General features: G+C 45.5%; 1 protein-coding gene across 1 annotated transcript in view; it reads left to right on the top strand.

Moving 5' to 3' along the window:
* The window catches only part of LOC125519225, a 39,308-nt gene extending 15,190 nt beyond the window's left edge, over nt 1-24,118 (top strand). Inside the window, exons 2-3 of the mRNA XM_048684096.1 lie at nt 22,521-22,994; nt 23,300-24,118. Of these exons, the coding sequence (XP_048540053.1) occupies nt 22,521-22,994; nt 23,300-23,386 (561 nt within the window). The 3' untranslated portion in view covers nt 23,387-24,118. The remainder of the gene's footprint in view (nt 1-22,520; nt 22,995-23,299) is intronic.
* The last annotated feature ends 1,176 nt before the right edge of the window (nt 24,119-25,294 follow it).

Genomic DNA, 25,294 nt, shown 5'->3' with positions numbered 1-25,294 from the left:
GTGTCACTAGTATGCATCTACTTGACTAGCTCGTTGATCAAAGATGGTTATGTTTCCTAACCATAGACATGAGTTGTCATTTCATTAACGGGATCTCATCATTAGGAGAATGATGTGATTGACTTGACCCATTCCATTAGCTTAGCACTTGATCGTTTAGTTTGTTGTTATTGCTTTCTTCATGACTTATACATGTTCCTATGACTATGAGATTATGCAACTCCCGTTTACCGGAGGAACACTTTGTGTGCCACCAAACATCACAACATAACTGGGTGATTATAAAGGTTCTCTACAGGTGTCTCCGAAGGTACTTGTTGGGTTGGCGTATTTCGAGATTAGGATTTGTCACTCCGATTGTCGGAGAGGTATCTCTGGGCTCTCTCAGTAATGCACATCACTTAAGCCTTGCAAGCATTGCAACTAATGAGTTAGTAGCAGGATGATGTATTACGGAACGAGTAAAGAGACTTGCCGGTAACGAGATTGAACTAGGTATTGAGATACCGACGATCGAATCTCGGGCAAGTAACATACCGATGACAAAGGGAACAACGTATGTTGTTATGCGGTCTGACCGACAAAGATCTTCGTAGAATATGTGGGAGCCAATATGAGCATCCAGGTTCCGCTATTGGTTATTGACCGGAGACGTGTCTCGGTCATGTCTATATTGTTCTCGAACCCGTAGGGTCCGCACGCTTAAGGTTTCAATGACAGTTATATTATGAGTTTATGAGTTTTGATGTACCGAAGGAGTTCGGAGTCCCGGATGATATCGGAGACATGACGAGGAGTCTCGAAATGGTCGAGACATAAAGATCGATATATTGGACGACTATATTCGGACATCGGAAAGGTTCGAGTGATTCGGGTATTTTTTGGAGTACCGGAGAGTTACGAGAATTCGCCGGGGAGTATATGGGCCTTATTGAGCTTTAGGGGAAAGAGAGAGGAGAGGTTGGGCGCCCCCAAGGCCTAGTCCGAATTGGACTAGGGGGAAGGGCTGCGCCCCCTCCTTCCTTCTCTTCTCTCTTCCCTTGCCTTGACTCCTACTCCTACTGTTTGGAAAGGGGGGAATCCTACTCCCGGTGGGAGTAGGACTCCTCCAGGGCGCGCCATAGGGGCCGGCCCTCTCCCCCCTCCTCCACTCCTTTATATACGTGGCCCGGGGGCACCCCATAGACACAACAATTGATCCTTGAGATCTATTAGCCGTGTGCGGTGCCCTCCTCCACCATAATCCTCGATAATATTGTAGCGGTGCTTAGGCGAAGCCCTACGATGGTAGAACATCAAGATCGTCACCACACCGTTGTGCTGACGGAACTCTTCCCCGACATTCTGCTGGATCGGAGTCTGGGGATCGTCATCGAGCTGAACGTGTGCTAGAACTCGGAGGTGCCGTAGTTTCGGTGCTTGATCGGTCGGGCCGTGAAGACGTACGACTACATCAACCGCATTGTGCTAACGCTTCTGCTTCCGGTCTACGAGGGTACATAGACAACACTCTCCCCTCTCGTTGCTATGCATCACCATGATCTTGCGTGTGCATAGGAAAATTTTGAAATTACTACGTTCCCCAACAGTGGTGTCAGAGTCAGGTTTTATGCGTTGATGTAATATGCACGAGTAGAACACAAGTGAGTTGTGGGCAATATAAGTCATACTGCTTACCAGCATGTCACACTTTGGTTCGGCGGTATTGTTGGATGAAGCGGCCCGGATCGACATTACGCGTACGCTTACGCGAGACTGGTTTTACCGCCGTGCTATGCACACAGGTGACTAGCGGGTGTCAGTTTCTCCAACTTTAGTTGAACTGAGTGTGGCTACGCCCGGTCCTTGAGAAGGTTAAAACAGCACTAACTTGACAAACTATCATTGTGGTTTTGATGCGTAGGTAAGAATGGTTCTTGCTCAGCCCGTAGCAGCCACGTAAAACTTGCAACAACAAAGTAGAGGACGTCTAACTTGTTTTTGCAGAGCATGTTGTGATGTGATATGGTCAAGACGTGATGAGATATAAGTTGTTGTATAAGATGATCATGTTTTGTTGAAGTTATCGGCAACTGGCAGAAGTCTTATGGTTGTCTCTTTATTGCATAAGATGCAAGCGCCAAATAATTGCTTTACTTTATCGCTATGCGATAGCAATAGTTGCAAGAGCAGTAGTTGGCGAGACGACCATGTGACGACACATTGATATAGATCAAGATGATGGAGATCATGGTGTCATGCCGGTGACGATGGAAATCATGATGATACTTTGGAGATGGAGATCAAAGGCACAAGATGATGATGGCCATATCATGTCACATATTTTGATTGCATGTGATGTTTATCTTTTATACATCTTATTTTGCTTAGTTCGACGGTAGCTTTATAAGATGATTTCTCACTAATTATCAAGGTACAAGTGTTCTCCCTGAGTATGCACCGTTGCGAAAGTTCTTCGTGCTGAGACACCACGTGATGATTGGGTGTGATAGGCTCTACGTTCAAATACAATAGGTGCAAAACAGTTGCACACGCGGAATACTCAGGTTAAACTTGACGAGCCTAACATATAACAGATATGGCCTCGGAACATGGAGACCGAAAGGTCGAGTGTGAATCATATAGTAGATATGATTAACATAGTGATGTTCACCATTGAAACTACTCCATCTCACGTGATGATCGGACATGGTTTAGTTGATTTGGATCACGTGATCACTTAAAGGATTAGAGGCATGTCTATCTAAGTGGGAGTTCTTAAGTAATATGATTAATTGAACTTTAATTTATCATGAACTTAGTCCTGGTAGTATTAGCATATCTATGTTGTAGATCAATAGCCCGTGTTTAGCTCCCCTGTTTTATTTTTGATATGTTCCTAGAGAAAACTAAGTTGAAAGATGTTAGTAGCAATGATGCGGATTGGATCCGTGATCTGAGGTTTATCCTCATTGCTGCACAGAAGAATTATGTCTTTGATGCACCGCTAGGTGACAAACCTATTGCAGGAGCAGATGCAGATGTTATGAACATTTGGCTAGCTCAATATGATTACTACTTGATAGTTTAGTGCACCATGCTTAAACGGCTTAGAATCGGGACTTCAAAGACGTTTTGAACGTCATGGACCATATGAGATGTTCCAGGAGTTGAAGTTAATATTTCAAGCAAATACCCGAGTTGAGAGATATGAAGTCTCCAACAAGTTCTATAGCTAAAAGATTGAGGAGAATAGCTCAAGCAGTGAGCATATGCTCAGATTGTCTGGGTACTACAAGCGCTTGAATCAAGTGGGAGTTAATCTTCCAGATAAAATAGTGATTGACAGAATTCTCTAGTCACCATCACCAAGTTAGCAGAACTTCTTGATGAACTATGATATGCAAGGGATAACGGAAATGATTCCCAAGCTCTTCGTAATGCTGAAATCGACGAAGGTAGAAATCAAGAAAAATATCAAGTGTTGATGGTAGACAAGATCACTAGTTTCAAGAAAAGGGCAAAGGGAAGAAGGGGAACTTCAAGAAGAACGGCAAGCAAGTTGCTGCTCAAGTGAAGAAGCCCAAGTCTGGTCCTAAGCCTGAGACTAAGTGCTTCTACTGCAAAGGGACTGGTCACTGGAAGCGGAACTGCCCCAAGTATTTGGCGGATAAGAAGGATGGCAAAGTGAACAAAGGTATATTTGATATACAGATTATTGATGTGTATTTTACTAGTGTTCGTAGAAACCCCTCGGTATTTGATACTGGTTCAGTTGCTAAGAGTAGTAACTCGAAACAGGAATTGCAGAATGAACATAGACTAGTTAAGGGTGAAGTGATGATGTGTGTTGGAAGTGGTTCCAAGATTGATATGATCATCATCGCACACTCCCTATACTTTTGGGATTAGTGTTGAACCTAAATAAGTGTTATTTGGTGTTTGCGTTGAGCATGAATATGATTTGATCATGTTTATTGCAATACGGTTATTCATTTAAGTAAGAGAATAAATTGTTGTTCTGTTTACATGAATAAAACCTTATATGGTTACACACCCAATGAAAATGGTTCATTGGATCTCGATCGTAGTGATACACATATTCATAATATTGAAACCAAAAGATGCAAAGTTAATAATGATAGTGCAACTTATTTGTGGCACTGCCGTTTAGGTCATATTGGTGTAAAGCGCATGAAGAAAATCCATGCTGATGGGCTTTTGGAATCACTTGATTATGAATCAGTTGATGCTTGCGAACCATGCCTCATGGACAAGATGACTAAGACTCCGTTCTTCGGAACAATGGAGCGAGCAACAGATTTGTTGGAAATCATACATACTGATGTATGTGGTCTGATGAATATTGAGCCTCGCGGCAGGTATCATTATTTTCTGATCTTCACAGATGATTTGAGCAGATATGAGCATATCTAGTTGATGAAACACAAGTCTGAAACATTTGAAAAGTTCAAAGAATTTTAGAGTGAAGTGGAGAATCATCGTAACAAAAATAAAAGTTTCTACGATATGATCGCAGAAGTAAAATATTTGAGTTACGAGTTTGGCCTTCAGTTAAAAACAATGTGAAATAGTTTCACTACTCACGCCACCTGGAACACCACAGTGTAATGGTGTGTCCGAACGTCATAACCGTACTTTATTAGATATGGTGCGATCTATGATGTCTCTTACCGATCTACCACTATCGTTTTGGGGTTATGCATTAGAGACAGCTGCATTCACGTTAAATAGGGCACCATCTGAATCCGTTGATACGACACCGTATGAACTATGGTTTGGCAAGAAACCTAAGCTGTCGTTTCTTAAAGTTTGAGGTTGCAATGCTTATGTGAAAAAGTTTCAACCTGATAAGCTCTAACCCAAATCGGAGAAGTGCGTCTTCATAGGATACCCAAAAGAAAATGTTGGGTAAACCTTCTATCACAGATCCGAAGGCAATATATTCGTTGCTTTGAATGGATCCTTTCTAGAAAAGGAGTTTCTCTCGAAAGAAGTGAGTGGGAGGAAAGTAGAACTTGATGAGGTAACTGTACCTGCTCCCTTATTGGAAAATAGTTCATCACAGAAATCTGTTCCTGTGACTACTACACCGATTAGTGAGGAAGCTAATGATGATGATCATGTAACTTCAGATCAAGTTACTACCGAACCTCGTAGGTAAACCAGAGTGAGATCCGCACCAGAGTGGTATGGTAATCCTGTTCTGGAGGTCATGTTACTTGACCATGACGAGCCTACGAACTATGATGAAGCGATGATGAGCCCAGATTCCGCGAAATGGCTTGAGGCCATGAAATCTGAGATGAGATCCATGCATGAGAACAAACTATGGACTTTGATTGACTTGCCCAATGATCGGCGAGCCATTGAGATTAAATGGATCTTCAAGAGGAAGACGGACGCTGATAGTAGTGTTACTATCTACAAAGCTAGAATTGTTGCAAAAAGGTTTTCGATGAGTTCAAGGTGTTGAATACGATGAGAGTTTCTCACTCGTATCTATGCTTAAGTCTGTCCGAATCATGTTAGCAATTGCCACATTTTATGAAATCTGGCAAATGGATAAACAAAACTGCATTCCTTAATGGATTTATTAAAGAAGAGTTGTATATGATGCAACCAGAAGGTTTTGTCAATCCTAAAGGTGCTAACAAAATATGCAAGCTCCAGCGATCCATCTATGGACTGGTGCAAGCATCTCGGAGTTGGAATATACGCTTTGATAAGTTGATCAAAGCATATAGTTTTATACAGACTTGCGGTGAAGCCTGTATTTACAAGAAAGTGAGTGGGAGCACTACATCATTTCTGATAAGTATATGTGAATGACATATTGTTGATCGGAGATAATGTAGAATTATTCTGCAAAGCATAAAGGAGTGTCTGAAAGGAGTTTTTCAAAGAAAGACCTCGGTGAAGCTGCTTACATATTGAGCATCAAGATCTATAGAGATAGATCAAGATGCTTGATAAGTCTTTCAATGAGTACATACCTTGACAAGATTTTGAAGTAGTTCAAAATGGAACATTCAAAGAAAGAGTTCTTGCCTGTGTTACAAGGTGTGAAACTGAGTAAGACTCAAAGCCTGACCACGGCATAAGATAGAAAGAGAATGAAACTCATTCCCTATGCCTTGGCCATAGGTTTTATAAAGTATGCCATGCTGTGTACCAGACCTATTGTATACCCTGCCCTGAGTTTGGCAAGGGAGTACAATAGTGATCTAGGAGTAGATCACTGGACATTGGTCAAAATTATCCTTAGTGGAATAAGGATATGTTTCTCGATTATGGAGGTGACAAAAGGTTCGTCGTAAAGGGTTACGTCGATGCAAGTTTTGACACTGATCCAGATGACTCAAAATCTCAATCTGGATACATATTTAAAGTGGGAGCAATTAGCTAGAGTAGCTCCATGCAGAGCATTGTTGATATAGAAATTTGCAAAATACTTACGGATCTGAATGTGGCAGACCCGTTGACTAAACTTCTCTCACAAGCAAAAGATGATCACACCTCAGTACTCTTTGGGTGTTAATCACATAGCGATGTGAACTAGATTATTGACTCCAGTAAACCCTTTGGGTGTTGGTCACATGTAGATGTGAACTATGGGTGTTAATCACATGGTGATGTGAACTATTGATGTTAAATCACATGGCGATGTGAACTAGATTATTGACTCTAGTGCAAGTGGGAGACTGAAGGAAATATGCCCTAGAGGCAACAATAAAGTTATTATTCATTTCCTTATATCATGATAAATGTTTATTATTCATGCTAGAATTGTATTAACCGGAAACATAATACATGTGTGAATACATAGACAAATAGAGTGTCACTAGTATGCCTCTACTTGACTAGCTCGTTGATCAAAGATGGTTATGTTTCCTAACCATAGACATGAGTTGTCATTTGATTAACGGGATCACATCATTAGGAGAATTATGTGATTGACTTGACCCATTCCGTTAGCTTAGCACTTGATCGTTTAGTTTGTTGCTATTGCTTTCTTCATGAGTTATACATGTTCCTATGACTATGAGATTATGCAACTCCCGTTTACCGGAGGAACACTTTGTGTGCCACCAAACATCACAACGTAACCGGGTGATTATAAAGGTGCTCTACAGGTGTCTCCAAAGGTACTTGTTGGGTTGGCGTATTTCGAGATTAGGATTTGTCACTCCGATTGTTGGAGAGGTATCTCTGGGCCCTCTCGGTAATGCACATCACTTAAGCCTTGCAAGCATTGCAACTAATGAGTTAGTTGCAGGATGATGTATTACGGAACTAGTAAAGAGACTTTCCGGTAACGAGATTGAACTAGGTATTGAGATACCGACGATCGAATCTCGGGCAAGTAACATACCGATGACAAAGGGAACAACGTATGTTGTTATGCGGTCTGACCGATAAAGATCTTCGTAGAATATGTGGGAGCCAATATGAGCATCCAGGTTCCGCTATTGGTTATTGACCGGAGACGTGTCTCGGTCATGTCTACATTGTTCTCGAACCCGTAGGGTCCGCACGCTTAAGGTTTCAATGACAGTTATATTATGAGTTTATGAGTTTTGATGTACCGAAGGAGTTCGGAGTCCCGTATGAGATCGGGGACATTACGAGGAGTCTCGAAATGGTCGAGACGTAAAGATAGATATATTGGATGACTATATTCGGACATCGGAAAGGTTCCGAGTGATTCGGGTATTTTTCGGAGTACCGGAGAGTTACGGGAATTCGCCGGGGAGTATATGGGCCTTATTGGGCTTTAGGGGAAAGAGAGAGGAGAGGTTGGGTGCCCCCCCAAGTCCTAGTCCGAATTGGACTAGGGGGAAGGGTTGCGCCCCCTCCTTCCTTCTCTTCTCTGTTCCCTTGCCTTGACTCCTACTCCTACTATTTGGAAAGGGGGGAATCCTACTCCCGGTGGGAGTAGGACTCCTCCAGGGCGCGCCATAGGGGCCGGCCCTCTCCCCCCTCCTCCACTCCTTTATATACGTGGCCAGGGGGCACCCCATAGACACAACAATTGATCCTTGAGATCTATTAGCCGTGTGCGGTGCCCTCCTCCACCATAATCCTCGATAATATTGTACCGGTGCTTAGGCGAAGCCCTGCAACGGTAGAACATCAAGATCGTCACCACGCCGTCGTGCTGACGGAACTCTTCCCCGACATTCTGCTGGATCGGAGTCCGGGGATCGTCATCGAGCTGAACGTGTGCTAGAACTCGGAGGTGCCGTAGTTTCGGTGCTTGATTGGTCGGGTCGTGAAGACGTACGACTACATCAACCACATTATGCTAACACTTCCGCTTTCGGTCTATGAGGGTACGTAGACAACACTCTCCCCTCTCGTTGCTATGCATCACCATGATCTTGCATGTGCGTAGGAAAATTTTGAAATTACTACGTTCCCCAACACCAAGGTGGGTCCCAGCTAGCATGGGAGTATTCATTTTTTCTGCATAATAAGGAGGCACTTCTGGTGGGTCCTTGCTGACAGCGGGGGGAACGTTTTTTCGCGAAATACGGTGGCCCGTCCGATGGGTCCCAGCAGTCAGGGGGGAAACATTTTTTCGGAAAATACAGTGGCCCGTCCGGTGGGTCCCTGCTGTCAGGTGGAGGAATCATTATTTTCCGCGTAATAAGGAGGCACTTCCTTGCTGTAGCCATGGACCCAGCTGTCAGCCTCTCCACGTATAGTACACTTCCGATGGAAGTCGTTCCTTGACTACGTTGACCACGCCGCGTTTCGTTGCATGCATGCGTCCATGGGCGTGGTGCGTCCCCACTGTCAGCCTCTCATGTACAGTCATCTTCCGATGACTCTCGGTTGTTCACCACGTTGACCACACCATGCCGAGCGCACCAAGGTCGGTGTACGACGGCGAGGCCCCAGACTGGAACGACCCGGAAATGGGGAAGACGGGGCTGTGGAGTTGCAGATGGAGAGGAGTGGGAAACTTGACTGGTTCGGGTGCGCGGCAGCACAGCTGCGGTGCCGCCCACGAGAGACAGGAGCAAGAACAGAGGTTGAAGAAGGAGCACGGCTGTTGGATTACCATCCAATGGTCCAGCTGCTAGAATCATTTGTTGATTAAGTTGACAAAAGCCCTGCGTACACGTCTGCTTAGTAGTCCCACAAATCAGCCACCAAATTTGACGGGTCCCAGCTGTCAACGGGAGGAATAATTTTTTTCGCATAACAAGGAGGCAATTCCTTCCATGCGAAGATACAGCTGGTGGGTCCCAGCTGTCAGGTGGAGGAAACATTTTTTCCAGCTTAATAAGGAGGAACTTTCCATGCGTGCGACCATGGACCTCGTGGGTCCCAGCCGTCAGGCTCTCCACATACAGTCCTCTTCTGATGACTCTCGTTTGTTGACCACGCCGCACCGAGGCAGCGAGGCGGTGGACGACGGTGAGGTCCCGGAGGGGAACGACTCGGAGATGGGAAGACATGGCAGTGGAGTCGCAGATTGAGAGGAGGAGAACGGTTATAACTGGTTCTGGTGCGGCGTGGGGCTGCAGTCGGTGGAGAATAACAGGAGGTGTGGAGGGGTGGAGGGATAGTCTGACCGGCGGTGGGGTAGCGCTTCACCGCGATGCGTGCTAAGCAGATCCGCTCGCCGCCGGAGGCCGGACCAGGCGGTCCCGGTGACGCTGGAGGAAGAAGACGAGAGATTGAAGGTGCATGCCGACCGTTGGATATAAATCCAATGGCTCTAGATGTCATAATCATTTATTGACCAAGTTGACAACGCCCTGCGTAGGCTTCAACCTATTCGCCCACATGTCAGCCTGCAAAAATGTGCCATATATTTAACCCATGTTTTCTAGAATATACAGTCCATTTGTTGGGCTGGGTGAACAAATAATTTCGCGTCAATGTGGCCCATTTATATTTTCTAAGGAATCCGAGCCCATTTGCACTTCCTTCAAATACACGAATTAGCTAGGCTCGTTATATATATAATGTTATGTTAGAAGGAGCAAGTAATATCAAAAAATAAACCGGAGAGGCACATTTTTATATACATAATTAACAAATTAGCGAGTTATTTCTCAAAATAAAAATGAGTGCATTATTATTACATTGGTCCTTAAAATCTTCGCAAGCTTTTGTACGCAATCACCAGGATTTTCCTTGCCTGTGAGTCAAAAACAACCAGGATTTTCCTTGCCAACTTCTGTTAAACATTTACTTTTATAAATTAATAACACGTGGGATGTTTTTATGATGTATATATAAGTCTTTATAAAATATACGATAATAGTAATAATATAAATATATATATAATGTCGTTAAAAAATACATTGGGCTGCCGATCTTTAAGAAAAACCCATAGGCCGGTATGGACCTCAAAAAATAAGTTGAAACCACTGTCACCGTATGTCGTGGGCTACGCATGTTAAAATACAAAACGTAGGCCTAGCTGATACTTGTTCGCCCTCTAGAAAACAATGATACCAGATCCCCGAGCGAACTGTATTAAAGAGGGGGCCGGCGGCACGACTGAAGAAGCACATCAGGAGCGAATTTTTTTTCTTTAGTGGATGGCTCTCGATGGCGTTTTTTTACTTGCCTCTACACCATACAACTTGTATTTTTAGCATCCCAGTCCGTGGTGGACAAGCAGGCCATTTGCTGGGCGGGCCAACCTACAGAAACCAGCACTCGATTTTTCATCAAGCCCCAAAAACAACGCAGTACTATGTTTGTTTTGAGGCGGAAAACATTACGGCAGGGGTTGAGCGGGGGAGGGGGCAAGACAGAGCAAAAATATTAAAAGGAGATAATGCGCCATTGCTACCCTAACAAAGCAGGTGCAATTCTTCTCGGGAAGAAGGTGTGCCATTGACACCCACACGTCACATACCCCACAGTAGGCATACTAACAAGTTCACACACAAGTACCACAGAAAAGGTAAACATTCGTATCAAACTTAGGTTTGCGCGTTTCTCTTGTACACGCACGCGTGTGGGTGCGAGGCGTTGGGCTCTAACTGAACCCGAGCGAGGCATTCCCCTACTGAACCCAAACGATTAGACTGCAGGCTACGCGTTACTGAACCTGAGCGATCGATCGATGGCTGTTAACTGAACCCAATCGAGCGATTCCTTCGCTATTGCTGCTAACTGAAGCCGATCGATGCTGCCTCTGGATGAATAGTGAGTGTTGCTGGGGGGTTTGGATGAACAGTTCCCGGTGGGGGTGGATGAACAGGACCCCGTGGTGTTGCCTCTAGATGAACAGGACCCCGATTGATCGAGCCGGTTGGGCTAGATGAACAGGACCCCGTGGAGAGCTGGATGAACAGGACCATCCCATGGAGGGCTGGATGAACAGTAGACGTTGGAGGGATGGATGAATAGTAGCCCATGGAGGGGTGGTTGAGCAGCAGCACATGGAGAGGGCTGGTTGAACAGTAGCTGGTGGACTTGCGCGCGGTGGAGGCTGGATGAATAGGAGCCCGTGGATGAACAGTCGCAGGTGGAGGCTGGAGGAGGTCGACGGTGGATGAACAGTAGCCCGTGGAGGATGGAGGGGGTCGACGGTGGAGATGAACAGTATCCCGTGGAGTACCGTTTTGCGGTACGCAACACCCCTCCCGATGAACAGGACCCCCGTTTCGATTGTAGCGCTCCAACATAAGCCCGTTTCCTCCGTTTTGCAGTACGCCACACCCCTCCCGATGAACAGGACCCCCGTTTCGACCGTAGGAGGTCCGTTTCCTTCGTTTTGCGGTACGCCATACCCCTCCCGATGAACAGGATCCCATTTCGACCATGGCCGGTCGAACACAAGGCCGTTTCCTCCGTTCTGCGGTACGCCAGGCCTCGTTTCCATCGGCTGTTCCGTCCAAGCCCTCTAGATGAACACGACGACGCATTCCGTTCCAACCCAGCCTGTTGGCTCCCCATGAACACGACGACGACGTTGTTTCTCCGTTCCGACCCAACCATGTACACGAGCCCTGATCGTACGTACGCGCGAGTAGGCGTTTGAGACCCCGCCTGTATGTACGTACGTGGCCGTATTTACTTTCTTGCACCCTGGCCGCTATACGTACGTATACATGCTACGTGCGCGCCTCTACTACGACACGTGCTTGCCTCTACATCGACCAGTATGTACGTACACGTTCGCGACCAGAATGACAACACTACGTATGCTTCGACCAGGTGGGTCCTGACTGCCAGGCGCTTCCTTGCATGCGAAGATGTAGCTGGTGGATCCCAACAGTCAGGGGGGCGAATCGTTTTTTTTACCCGGACGCACTTCCTTGCGTGTGAAGATGTAGCTGGTAGGTCCCAGCAATTAGGGGGGAAACGTTTTTCACGAAATACGGTGGCCCGTCTGGTGGGTCCCTGCTGTCAGGTGGAGGAATCATTATTTTCTGCGTAATAAGGAGGCACTTCCTTGCTGCGGCCGTGGACCCAGCTGTCATCCTCTCCACGTACAGTCCACGTCCGATGGAAGCCGTTCCTTGACCATGTTGACCACGCCGCGTCGAGAGCACCAAGGCGGTGGATGACGGCGAGGCCTAGGAAGGGGACGACGTAGAGCCTAGGAAGCCGCGGCAGTGGATGCCCACACGTAGAGGAGTATGAGGGCTCACTGGTTCGGCCGCGGTGTGAGGCTGCCGTCACCGCAGAATAATAGGGGGTGTGGGTGAGTAGAGGGATGGCTTGGCCAGCGGTGGGAGTAGTAGGGGGCGGTTAGGGATCCGCGGCATCACAGCCGGCCACGGGAGGCAGGAGCACGTAGCACGACCGGCGCTGGTTTGGGCGGTTGGAGCAAGAAGACCAGAGGTTGAAGAAGCACTACGGCCGTTGGATGGACATCGTACGGTCACTGGAGCTAGAATCGTTCATATTGACTAAGTTGACAAAGCCCTCCGTCCCCGTCAACTTACTAGGCCCACAAGTCAGCCTCCCACCAAGGTGGGTCCCAGCTAGCAAGGGGAGTATTCATTTTTTCTGCGTAATAAGGAGGCACTTTCGGTGGGTCCGAGCTGACAGCGGGGGGAACGTTTCTTTCGCGAAATACGGTGGCTCGTCCGGTGGGTCCCAAGAGTCAGGGGGAAACATTTTTTTTGCAAAATACGGTGGCCCGTCCGGTGGGTCCCTGCTGTCAGGTGGAGGAATCATTATTTTCCACATAATAAGGAGGCACTTCCTTGCTGCGGCCGTGGACCCAGCTGTCAGCCTCTCCACATACAGTACACTTCCGATGGAAGTCATTCCTTGACCACGTTGACCACGCCGCGTTCCGTTGCATGCATGCGTCCATGGGCGTTGTGCATCCCCACTGTCAGCCTCTCACGTACAGTCATCTTCCGATGACTCTCGGTTGTTCACCACGTTGACCACACCGTGCCGAGCGCACCAAGGCCGGTGGACGATGGCGATGCCCCAGACTAGAACGACTCGGAGATGGGGAAGACGAGGCAGTGGAGTTGCAGATGGAGAGGAGTGTGAAACTTGACTGGTTCGGGTGCACGGCAGCACAACCGCGGTGCCGCCCACGGGAGACAGGAGCAAGAACAGAGATTGAAGAAGGAGCACGGCTGTTGGATTAACATCCAACGGTCCAGCTGCTAGAATCATTTGTTGATTAAGTTGACAAAGCCCTGCGTAGATGTCCCCTTAGTAGGCCCACAAGTCAGCCACCAAATCCGACGGGTCCCAGCTGTCAACGGGAGGAATATATAAATTTTTTCGCATAACAAGGAGGCACTTCCGTCCGTGCGAAGATACAACCGGTGGGTCCCAGTTGTCAGGTGGAGGAAACATTTTTTTCCAGCTTAATAAGGAGGAACTTTGCATGCGTGCGACCATGGACCTCGTGGGTCGCAGCCGTCAGGCTCTCCACATACAGTCCTCATCCAATGACTCCCGATTGTTGACCACGCCGCACCGAGCGCAGCGAGGCAGTGGACGACGGCGAGGCCCCGGACGGGAATGACTCGGAAATGGGAAGACACGGTAGTGGAGTCCCAGATTGAGAGGAGAAGAAAGGTTATAACTGGTTCTGGTGTGGCGTGGGGCTGCAGTCGATGGAGAATAATAGGAGGTGTGGAGGGGTGGAGGGATAGCCTGGTCGGCGATGGGGTAGCGCTTTGAAGCGATGCGTGCTAAGCAGAGCGGCTAGCCGCCGGAGGCCGTACCAGGTGGTCCCGGTGACGCTGGAGGAAGAAGACGAGAGCTTGAAGGTGCATGCCGGCCGTTGGATATAAATTCAATGGCTGTGGATGTCATAATCATTTGTTGACCAAGTTGACAACGCCCTGCGTAGGCTTTGACCTATTGGCCCACATGCCAGCCTGCAAAAATGTGGCATATATTTAACCCATGTTTTCTAGAATGTACACTGCATTTGCTGGGCTGGGTGAAAAAATAATTTCGCGTCAATGCGGCCCATTTATATTTTCTAAGGAATCCCAGCCCATTTGCACTTCCTTCAAATACACGAATTAGCTGGGCTCGTTATATATATAATGTTATGTTAGAACGAGCAATTAATATCAAAAAATAAACCGGAGAAGCACATTTTTATATACATAATTAAAAAATTAGCAAGTTATTTCTCAAAATAAAAATGGGCGCGTTATTATTAAATTGGTCCTTAAAATCTTCGCAAGCTTTTGTACGCAATCACCAGGATTTTCCTTGCCTGTGAGTCAAAAACAACCAGGATTTTCCTTGCCAACTTCTGTTAAACATTTACTTTTATAAGTTAATAACACGTGGGATGTTTTTATAATGTATATATAAGTCTCTATAAAATATACGATAATAGTAATAATATAAATATATATAATATAGTTAAAAAATACATTGGGCTGCCGATCTTTAAGAAAAAAGCCCATAGGCCGGTATGGACCTCAAAAAATAAGTTGAAACCACTGTCACCATATGTCGTGGGCTACGCATGTTAAAATACAAAACCTAGGCCTAGCTGATACTTGTTCGCTCTCTGAAAAAAAATGATACCAGATCCCCGAGCGAACTGGATTAAAAGAGGGAGCCGGCGGCACGACTGAAGAAGCACATTAGGAGCAATTTCTTTTCTTCAGTGGATGGCTCTCGAGGGCATTTTTTTTAGTTGCCTCTGCACCATACAACTTGTATTTTTAGCCTCCCAGTCCGTGGTGGACAAGCAGCCCATTTGCTGGGCGGGCCAACCTACATAAACCAGCACTTGATTTTTCATCAAGCCCCCAAAACAACGCAGTACTATGTTTGTTTTGAGGCCGAAAACATTACGGCAGGGGTTAAGCGGGAGAGGGGGCAAGACAGAGCAAAAAGATTAAAAAGAGCTGATGCGCCATTGCTACCCTAACAAAGCTGGTGCAATTCTTCTCGGGAAGAAGGTGTGCCGTTGACACCCACACGTCACATACCCCACAGTAGGCATACTAACAAGTTCACACACAAGTACAACAGAAAAGGTAAACATTCGTATCAAACTCAGGTTCACAGGACACGTTCATATTCATAGACGACATTCACTATCAACAACTCAAAAGATTCATATACACACAAGTTCAGCATGTCTATGGATCCAAATGATTGATAGATCACACAACAATATTCATAGATAATTCACAAAAAGATTCAGATATACACATGTTCAGTATGTTTATGCATCCAAATTATTGAGATCACAGACAATATGATCCATGGACGAACTTTAGTTACCTAGGGTACATACTGGTAAATGGTGTTCAGTCGGAGGTACTTCTTGCTAAAATTAATGGTTGTACGAGTAAACTTTCGTGTACATGCTACCTCTTGAGCACTACGTTGGTTTTCCCTTGAAGAGGAAAGGGTGATGCAGAAAAGTAGCGTAAGTATTTCACTCAGTTTTTGAGAACCAAGGTATCAATCCAGTAGGAGATCACGCTCAAGTCCCACGCACCTACAAAAACAAATAAGAACCTCGCAACCAACGCGATAAAGGGGTTGTCAAGCCCTTCACGGTCACTTACGAGAGTGAGATCTGATAGATATGATAAGATAATATTTTTGGTATTTTTATGATAAAGAAAAATAAAGATGCAAAGTAAAATAAACGGCAAAGGAAATAACTAAGTATTGGAAGATTAATATGATGGAAGATAGACCCAGGGGCCATAGGTTTCACTAGTGGCTTCTCTCAAGAGCATAAGTATTACAGTGGGTAAACGAATTACTGTCGAGCAATTGATAGAATTGAGCATAGTTATGAGAATATCTAGGTATGATCATGTATATAGGCATCACGACCGAGACAAGTAGACCGAAACGATTCTGCATCTACTACTATTACTCCACACATCAACCGCTATCCAGCATGCATCTAGAGTATTAAGTTCATAAGAACAGAGTAATGCCTTAAGGAAGATGACATGATGTAGAGGGATAAACTCATGCAATATGATATAAACCCCATATTTTTATCCTCGATGGCAACAATATAATGCGTGTCGGTTCCCTTTCTGTCACTGGGATCGAGCACCGCAAGATTGAACCCAAAGCTAAGCACTTCTCCCATTGCAAGAAAGATCAATCTAGTAGGCCAAACCAAACTGATAATTCGAAGAGACTTGCAAAGATAAACCAATCATACATAAAAGAATTCAGAGGAGAATCAAATATTGTTTGTAGATAATCTGGATCATAAACCCACAATTCATCGGATCTCGACAAGCACACCGCAAAAGAAGATTACATCGAATAGATCTCCAAGAAGATCGAGGAGAACTTTGTATTAAGATCCAAAGAGAGAGAAGAATCCATCTAGCTAATAACTATGGACCCGTAGGTCTGAAGTAAACTACTCACACATCACCGGAGAGGCCATGGAGTTGATGTAGAGGCCCTCCGTGATCAATGCCCCCTCCGGCGGAGCTCCAGAAAAGGCCCCGGGATGGGATCTCTCGAGTACGGAAGGTTCCCGGCGGTGGAATTAGGTTTTCGTGGCGCTCCTGGATGTTTGGGGGTACGTGGATAAATATAGGAGGAAGAAGTATGCCATTGGAGCAACGGAGGGCCCACGAGGGTGGAGGGCGCGCCCAGGGGGGTAGGCGCGCCCCCTGCCTCGTGCCTTCCTCCCTTGTTTCTTGATGGCCACTCCAAGTCTCCTGGATCACGTTTGTTGAGAAAATCACATTCCCGAAGTTTTCATTCCGTTTGGACTCCGTTTCATATTCCTTTTCTTCGAAACCCTAAAATAGGAAAAAAAAACAATTTGGGCTGGGCCTCCGGTTAGTAGGTTAGTCCCAAAAATGATATAAATGTGTAAAATAAAGCCCATTAACATCCAAAATAGATAATATAATAGCATGGAGCAATCAAAAATTATAGATACGTTTGGAGACGTATCAAGCATCCCTAAGCTTAATTCCTGCTCGTCCTCGAGTTAGTAAATGATAAAAGAAGAATTTTTGATGTGGAATGCTTTCTAACATATTTCTCAATATAATTTTTCTTTTTTGTGGCATGAATGTTCAGAACCGAAAGATTCAAGATAAAAGTTTAATATTAACATAAAGATAATAATACTTCAAGCATACTAACTAAGCAATCATGTCTTCTCAAAATAACATGGCCAAAGAAAGTTATCCCTACAAAATCATATAGTCTGGCTATGCTCTATCTTCACCACACAAAATATTTAAATCATGCACAACCCCGATGACAAGCCAAGCAATTGTTTCATACTTTTGATGTTCTCAAACTTTTTCAATCTTCGCGCAATATATGAGCGTGAGCCATGGATATAGCACTATGGTGGAATAGAATGGTGGTTGTGGAGAAGACAAAAATGAGAAGATAGTCTCACATCAACTAAGCATATCAACGGGCTATGGAGATGCCCATCAATAGATATCAATGTGAGTGAGTAGGGATTGCCATGCAACGGATGCACTAGAGCTATAAGTATATGAAAGCTCAACAAAAGAAACTAAGTGGGTGTGCATCCAACTTGCTTGCTCACGAAGACCTAGGGCATTTTGAGGAAGCCCAACATTGGAATATACAGGCCAAGTTCTATAATGAAAAATTCCCACTAGTATATGAAAGTGATATCATAGGAGACTCTCTATATGAAGAACATGGTGCTACTTTGAAGCACAAGTGTGGAAAAAGGATAGTAGCATTGTCCCTTCTCTCTTTTTCTCTCATTTTTTGGGCCTTCTTTTTTTATTTCTTTTTGGCCTTTTTTCCGTCCGGAGTCTCATCCCGACTTGTGGGGGAATCATAGTCTCCATCATCCTTTCCTCACTTGGGACAATGCTCTAATAATGATGATCATCACACTTTATTTACTTTACAACTCAAGAATTACAACTCAATACTTAGAACAAAATATGACTCTATGTGAATGCCTCCGGCGGTGTACCAGGATGTGCAATGATGCATGAGTGACATGTATGAAGAATTATGAATGGTGGCTTTGCCACAAATACGATGTCAACTACATGGTCATGCAAGCAATATGACAATGATGAAGCGTGTCATAATAACGGAACGGTGGAAAGTTGCATGGCAATATATCTCGGAATGGCTATGGAAATGCCATAATAGGTAGGTATGGTGGCTGTTTTGAGGAAGGTATATGGTGGGTTTATGGTACTGGCGAAAGTTGCGAGATAATAGAGAGGCTAGCAATGGTGTGAGAGTGTGTATAATCCATGGACTCAACATTAGTCATAAAGAACTAACATACTTATTGCAAAAATCTATTAGTTATCGAAACAAAGTATTACACACATGCTCCTAAGGGGATAGATTGGTAGGAAAAGACCATCGCTCATCCCCGACTGCCACCCATAAGGAAGACAATCAATAAATAAATCATGCTCCGACTTCATCACATAACAGTTCACCATACGTGCATGCCATGGGAATCACAAACTTCAAAACAAGTATTTATGAAATTCACAACTACTCAACTAGCATGACTCTCATATCACCATCTGCATATCTCAAAACAATTATCAAGTATCAAACTTCTCATAGTATTCAATGCACTTATATGAAAGTTTTTATTATTGCCATGATGTTCTAAAGGACTCTCAAAATAATATAAATGAAGCATGAGGTAACAGTAGTTTCTATAAAACAAATCCACCACCGTGCTCTGAAAGATATAAGTGAAGCACTAGAGCAAAAACTATATAGCTCAAAAGATATAAGTGAAGCACATAGAGTATTCTAATAAATTTCAAATCATGTGAGTCTCTCTCAAAAGGTGTGTACAGCAAGGATGGTTGTGGTAAAATAAAAGGCAAAGACTCAAATCATACAAGACGCTCCAAGCAAAACACATATCATGTGGTGAATAAAAATATAGCTCCAAGTAAAGTTACCGATAGACGAAGACAAAAGAGGGGATGCCTTCCGGTGCATCCCCAAGCTTAGGCTTTTTGGTATCCTTGAATTTTACCTTGGGGTGCCATGGGCATCCCCAAGCTTAGGCTCTTGCCACTCCTTGTTCCATAATCCATCAAATCTTTACCCAAAACTTGAAAACTTCACAACACAAAACTCAAAATAGAAAATCTCGTGAGCTTTGTTAGCAAAAAAAAACAAAACACCACTTCAAGGTACTATAATGAACTCATTATTTATTTTTATTGATGTTAAACCTACTGTATTCCAACTTCTCTATGGCTTATAAACTCTTTTACTAGCCATAGATTCATCAAAATAAGCAAACAACACAAGAAAAGCAGAATCTGTCAAAAACAGAACAGTCTGTAGTAATCTGTAGCTAACGCAAGTTATGGAACCCCAAAAATTCTAAAATAAATTTCTGGACGTGAGGAATTTATCTATTAATCATCTGAAAAAAGAATTTAAAAAGATGTTCAGGAATTTGAAAATATTATTCAAAATAGAGTTTGTGGATTCAAAAAGGTTTCATAAAATCAAAATATATTCGTAAATTTTCAAATGTTTGTGAGTTTTAAAAATTATCACAATTTTTAAAAACTTTTTATGAATTCGAAAAATTAATCATCTGGTTCAAAAAAATATTCATGAGTACGAAAAGTGTTCACTAATTTCAAAAAATGTTCGGGATTGTACAATGAAGCCAACGAGGCGACAAACCCTATGCAAGAAAACATCGTGTGTTGATGCTTGGTAGTGTATGACATTCTCTATAAGGTGAAGTGATGGTCGTAACACACACAATCTACTAATATTTTGTTGCAACTACATGTGTATCATTGTTTCTATGTACAACAATAACAAGATGTCTCTCAAATAATATTTCAAAATACATAAACTAAATATATTATAGGACCTAGGTACAAGCTTAGGTCATATGCACAGGATAGTTGGAAAAACCAATTGTTTGTGAACGCTAAAATTCCGACTCTAAATTTTCTATGGTTTTTCAAGGTTCATTTAATTGTTTTTATTTTTTACTGTAAGTATATGTAATGTAATAAAACTAGGAATTCTAATCAAATATTGCATAAATTATGTCACGTCGGGCCAGCAGCAGCCAGTGACGGAGAAAAATATCAATGTGAACGGTGCGTTGGGAGTCAGGGAGGCAAAATTTACAGTTTCATACACGGGGTGTCAAATTTTTATTGATTTAACCATGCATCAAACGCCAAGACCTTACCAGTCCCATCTCCCCCTTTTTTTTGAAAACAAACTCCAACTTTATTCATTTGTAATAATTAGTACATTGTTTGTGAGGAACATTACAATTTCTCACCTCCCACTTCGTGTGCCATCCCTTCCATCGTCGTCGTTCTGCATCCTCACTCTCCTACTCCGCGAGGCTCCTGCATCGTCGGCGCCCCGCAAGTTGCCATCTAGATACATCAAAGACGGCGAGTCACACTTCTCTCATAGTAGCGAAGCGTCGAAAATCTCTTCTTCCACATTCTCAATAGATGCGACCTAGACCTCCAAAGATGGCGCACTGATGACGCGGGTCTTGGCGAGGAAGGCGACATCAGTTGCCTTTATCGAGGCCAAGAACTCCTGGGGGTTCAGATCTCCATGTCTAATGGAGTACGGTGAGTCAAAAATCTTTTTTTGCCTTCTTCCATCTACCGTTGCGTGTTTATTGTCACATAGTTGCAGGCTTTCGATCTTTTTTTTCCTTCTATGTTGGTGATGTTGGGCTTGTCCTTGTATTGGCGGCGCTCTTCGAAGCAACAATGCGAGAACTCCAGAATATAGGGAGTAGGTTGCTGCTCCATCTCCGTTCCCGCGTTCACAACATGGATGTCAAGATGAGTCCGCACCTGCGCAACTAGTCCTAGATGAGTATCTCTGTCCATTGTATGTTTTCTTTAGGACGCCGGTAACTGCCACACGTGTGGCATATACGACATGCGCCCACACACCGTGTATGGTGTGAGCAAGAGGCAGCCCACACGGGCTGTGTGTGGGCGGATATTAGAATTGCCCACATGTGTGGGCGCGACTACTTCGTGCCACACGGCCAACAAGTATTACTCATCTTCACCCCATGCGTGTGGCACGAAGCAAAAATGCCCACACGTCCTGACGCAGCTACGTTAGGTACCCCGCGGGATGACGATTTAGTTGCCATCCTGGTTGGCAGATGTAGTTATCCGGGATGGCAAGTGTAGTTGTAAAAGTATGGCAACTCTATCTATTTTGATTAACTATAGTTGCCATGTCTAATTTATGATAGTTGCTGCGTGTAATCAAATCGTATTGCCGTGTGTGATTAACTATTTGCCACATATGATCAAAACAGTAGTTGCCATGTGTGTTTACCTAGTTGCCACGTGTGGTCCAACCATAGTTGCCATGTATTGTTAATCACAGTTGCCATGTGTGTTTATCTGGTTGCCATGTACTCGCAACTGCAGTTGCCGTGTAGTAAAGAATCACAGTTGCCATGTGTGTGTACCGAGTTGCCATGTTCACGTAACTGCAGTTGCCGTGTAGTAAAGAGTCACAGTTACCATGTGTGTACCGAGTTGCCACGTTCGCGTAACTGCAGTTGCCATCCACAAAGGTAGTAGTGTCGTGTGGGCGAAAAGCAGTTCGCCCATATGCGCATGACCTAGTTGGTGGCTGTGTGTGGTGCGGGTGTGTGGGCAAACTCTCCAACGCCCACACACCAGCCCCGTCCTATGTGGCACACCAAATCCACCTTTTCGTGTCAAGATTCGTGCAAAAGATAGTGAACGACGATTCAGGCGTGTGGGCAAGTTGGGTAACGCCCATATATATGGGCGTTAGTGTTTTCGTTTCTTTATTTTTTGATAGAATATATGAATAGGGATGGGTATAAAAATCGAGTAACCAAAAAATGAACCGAAGCCGAATAAACCAAATTTCACCCCGCAAAAAAACCCAAATTTCGATTATTTTTCCACTGTGTACAAAAGAATAGGGGTGGTCCATCCGGTATTTTACCTTGTTAACCGAAATGGCCGAAACTTCCAGCCCAAACTCTCCCCGCCTCCGGCCCAGTACAAGCCCACCCACCCCACGAGGCCTGGACCTAGCCCGCAGCCCCGCACCTCACGCACGCACGCAAGACTAGAAGACCTAACCGCCTGCTCTACCACCCCGACTCAGCCGCCGCCGCCGCTACTCATCTGAGCGGCTTAGACGCCGCCGGCGCCACTGCTCACTGCATCTTCTCCCCCACCCGGCCACCCCCGACGCCAACTCCCGTGGCGGCTGGCATCTTCCGCATCTCCGCCCTCGCCTTCTCACTGACCGCCGACCGTCGCGCCGTTGCTGGACTCGCTGCACGCAAGGAAGCAGATGATCAGAGGAGGACATGGACCAGCCGTCGCACATCCGTCCGCCCAGCGCCCACCCACCTTCGGTTCGAGCTTCGAGCTTTCGACATCATCCCAACTCTCCACACCGGCAACTCAGCGGGCGACCGTCGGCCCACCTTGGCATCTCGGAGGTGTCTTCTCCTATTCGCCACCACGTCTTCCACGGCAGAAACTGAGCAGTCAGTCAATGTAATAACCCCCCTCTCTCATTAGTCGTCTCGAATTTTGTTTCATTCTTTGTGCATTTTTCTGTATGTACATGCTAACTTGGATGCACTGTCTGTACTGTTGGTTACTTTTTGTTTCATTTTTGCTTATTCTGCAAAGATCTCCGTATGATGTTAGTGGAGAATCAGGGTTCTACTAGTATTTGTTATTAGTATCTTACTGATGTTAATTGTAACTTATATTTTGAAATTCTTGTTAATTCTTATTGCCTTGAATCTGTATAGAAGAATGATCCCATGAATTCTAATTTTGTTACTGACTTTTAGATGGTTGAATCTGGTGGAGTAGGTGATGTTGAGATGACTGAGGAGATTCAAGTTTATGAAAAAGAAAGAAAGAAAAGAGGAGTATGAACAGAAAAGGAAGGGAATGGATGAACGACGTAGAAGAAGGCAGATGAAGAAAAGATCGCAGGTGTGGGATCAATTTTCTGAGGTACTAGTAGTCCACTCAAACAAGCCCGAGCTTAGGCTTCTTCCACTTATGCAGAGCTTTGAATCACTTAGTAGCAGCTATGGTTGCCAGTCTAGAATGGTACTTTACTGTACAATGAACTGTTTGCAATTTCATTTTCAAAAATGACATGCTCTTAATTAGAGGTGTTACTTATTATGTGCATCTTAATCAATAACATGATCTTGAAGGTTTTGCATTTTAGTAATTTGTGTACGTATTGTTCTTCATCATTGTGCACATGATATTGTGGTGAGTATGCCAAGAAAACCATTGGTTCTTCCTTCTAGTTTATGATATTTCTGATTTTCATTGTGTTTTCAAAGTTTATTGTAATGATGTGAATGATTGTTGGTTCGACCAGAATTTTCAGGAGGTGGCAGAAGTTGTGGTTATAATAGCAACAATCAAATGTAATATGTGGACTGGACAACTCTGTGGCAGAGGAAGCTAATATTCCTTTAAAGTTGTGGAAGATATTGATGTATACGAAGTATATTTGATATGCAAGATGATGTATTTGTAGCACTCTGTTTGATACTGATTATTAAGTTTGAAATCTTGTTTATGTAAATTTGTGTTCAAATCTGATTCTGTTGTTAATAGTGCCCTTGTATTGTTTTGACTTTCAACACTAATGTTATGACCGGCTTGGTCTATACTAGGAAGAGACCCACCGGGCATTAGTATTAGGGGCTTGGCCCACAAGTTATCTTAGGAAAGTTATCTTAGGCTAAAGTTATAAATACTCATGTAAGACATCGTTTTGAGATCAAGCAATAAAGACTATTATTATCTTTTGTTGCCTGGCTCCTAGAGGAGCCGGAAACCCTAGCCACCGCAGCCAAGCCGCCGCCCCCCTCAACCCTAGCCGCGATGGCGCCCTGCCGCCGGCGCGCCCGTTCCTCGCCGCGTCCACTCCCTCCTTGCCCCTACAACCTACGCAGTAGAGTCGGTAGGAACCCTAGTCCTACCAATTTGGTATTCAGAGACACCAGCTCGATCATGTCGCTTCCTCCATCACCGCCGCCGCTGCCAAACACCATCGCCTCACCTACGCTGCCGCCCACCCCGTCCGCGTCCATGCCGGCGCTCACATCCGGGACGGCCACCCCGACAGCGCCGACCGCCACCGCGGTAGAGCCGCCCCCCATCCTCTCGCCCAAGGAGGTCTCAGGCACCCTTCGGGAGCTCGTCCAGGCGGTCAAAGGCATCAGCCTCTACCTCGCCGGGAACCAGCCCCCACCGCCGAGCGTCGCCACCACCGCCTACGGGCCGCCGCCGCTTCCGTGGGCCGCCCCGGCCTTCCAGTCACCCTACGGAGGGCCACCCCCGCCGCCGCTGCTGCTGTAGCACTACCCAACCACGGGGAACCCTTGGCCCGCGTGGCCGGCCGCCACCGTACCGCTGGGGGACCCCCCAGCAGCTTCTCCAGGCGCCCCCGCCGGCTACCTCGACGCTGGCTACGGCGCCGCAGCTTCTCCAGGCGCCGCCACCGTCGACTACATCACCACCCGCGCCCAGGCCCACGGGTCGGCCCCTGCACCAGGTGCAGTTTCCGCCATCGCCATCGCCAATTCCCGCGTGAGCGGCCGGCTCGTTGCCAGCCCTGGTGTATACCACGGCGCCGGAGCACCCGACGCCCTCCCTCCGGTTTGACCATCCCTCCGGCTCGGCGACCTACGCCCCGGAGATCCCCGACCCGGCACACTCGCTGCCGCCGACTGCAGCCACCCCCGGGCACGGCGGTCCGACACCCCCTCGCTTCGCCAAACTGGACTTCGCCACCTACGAGGGCACGGAGGATC

The sequence above is a fragment of the Triticum urartu genome, chromosome 7 (genome assembly GCF_003073215.2).
Source record: "Triticum urartu cultivar G1812 chromosome 7, Tu2.1, whole genome shotgun sequence".
NCBI classification, from domain to species: Eukaryota; Viridiplantae; Streptophyta; class Magnoliopsida; order Poales; family Poaceae; genus Triticum; species Triticum urartu.
Note: the sequence above shows the minus strand (reverse complement) of the source record. Positions and strands in the feature narration are given on the sequence as shown.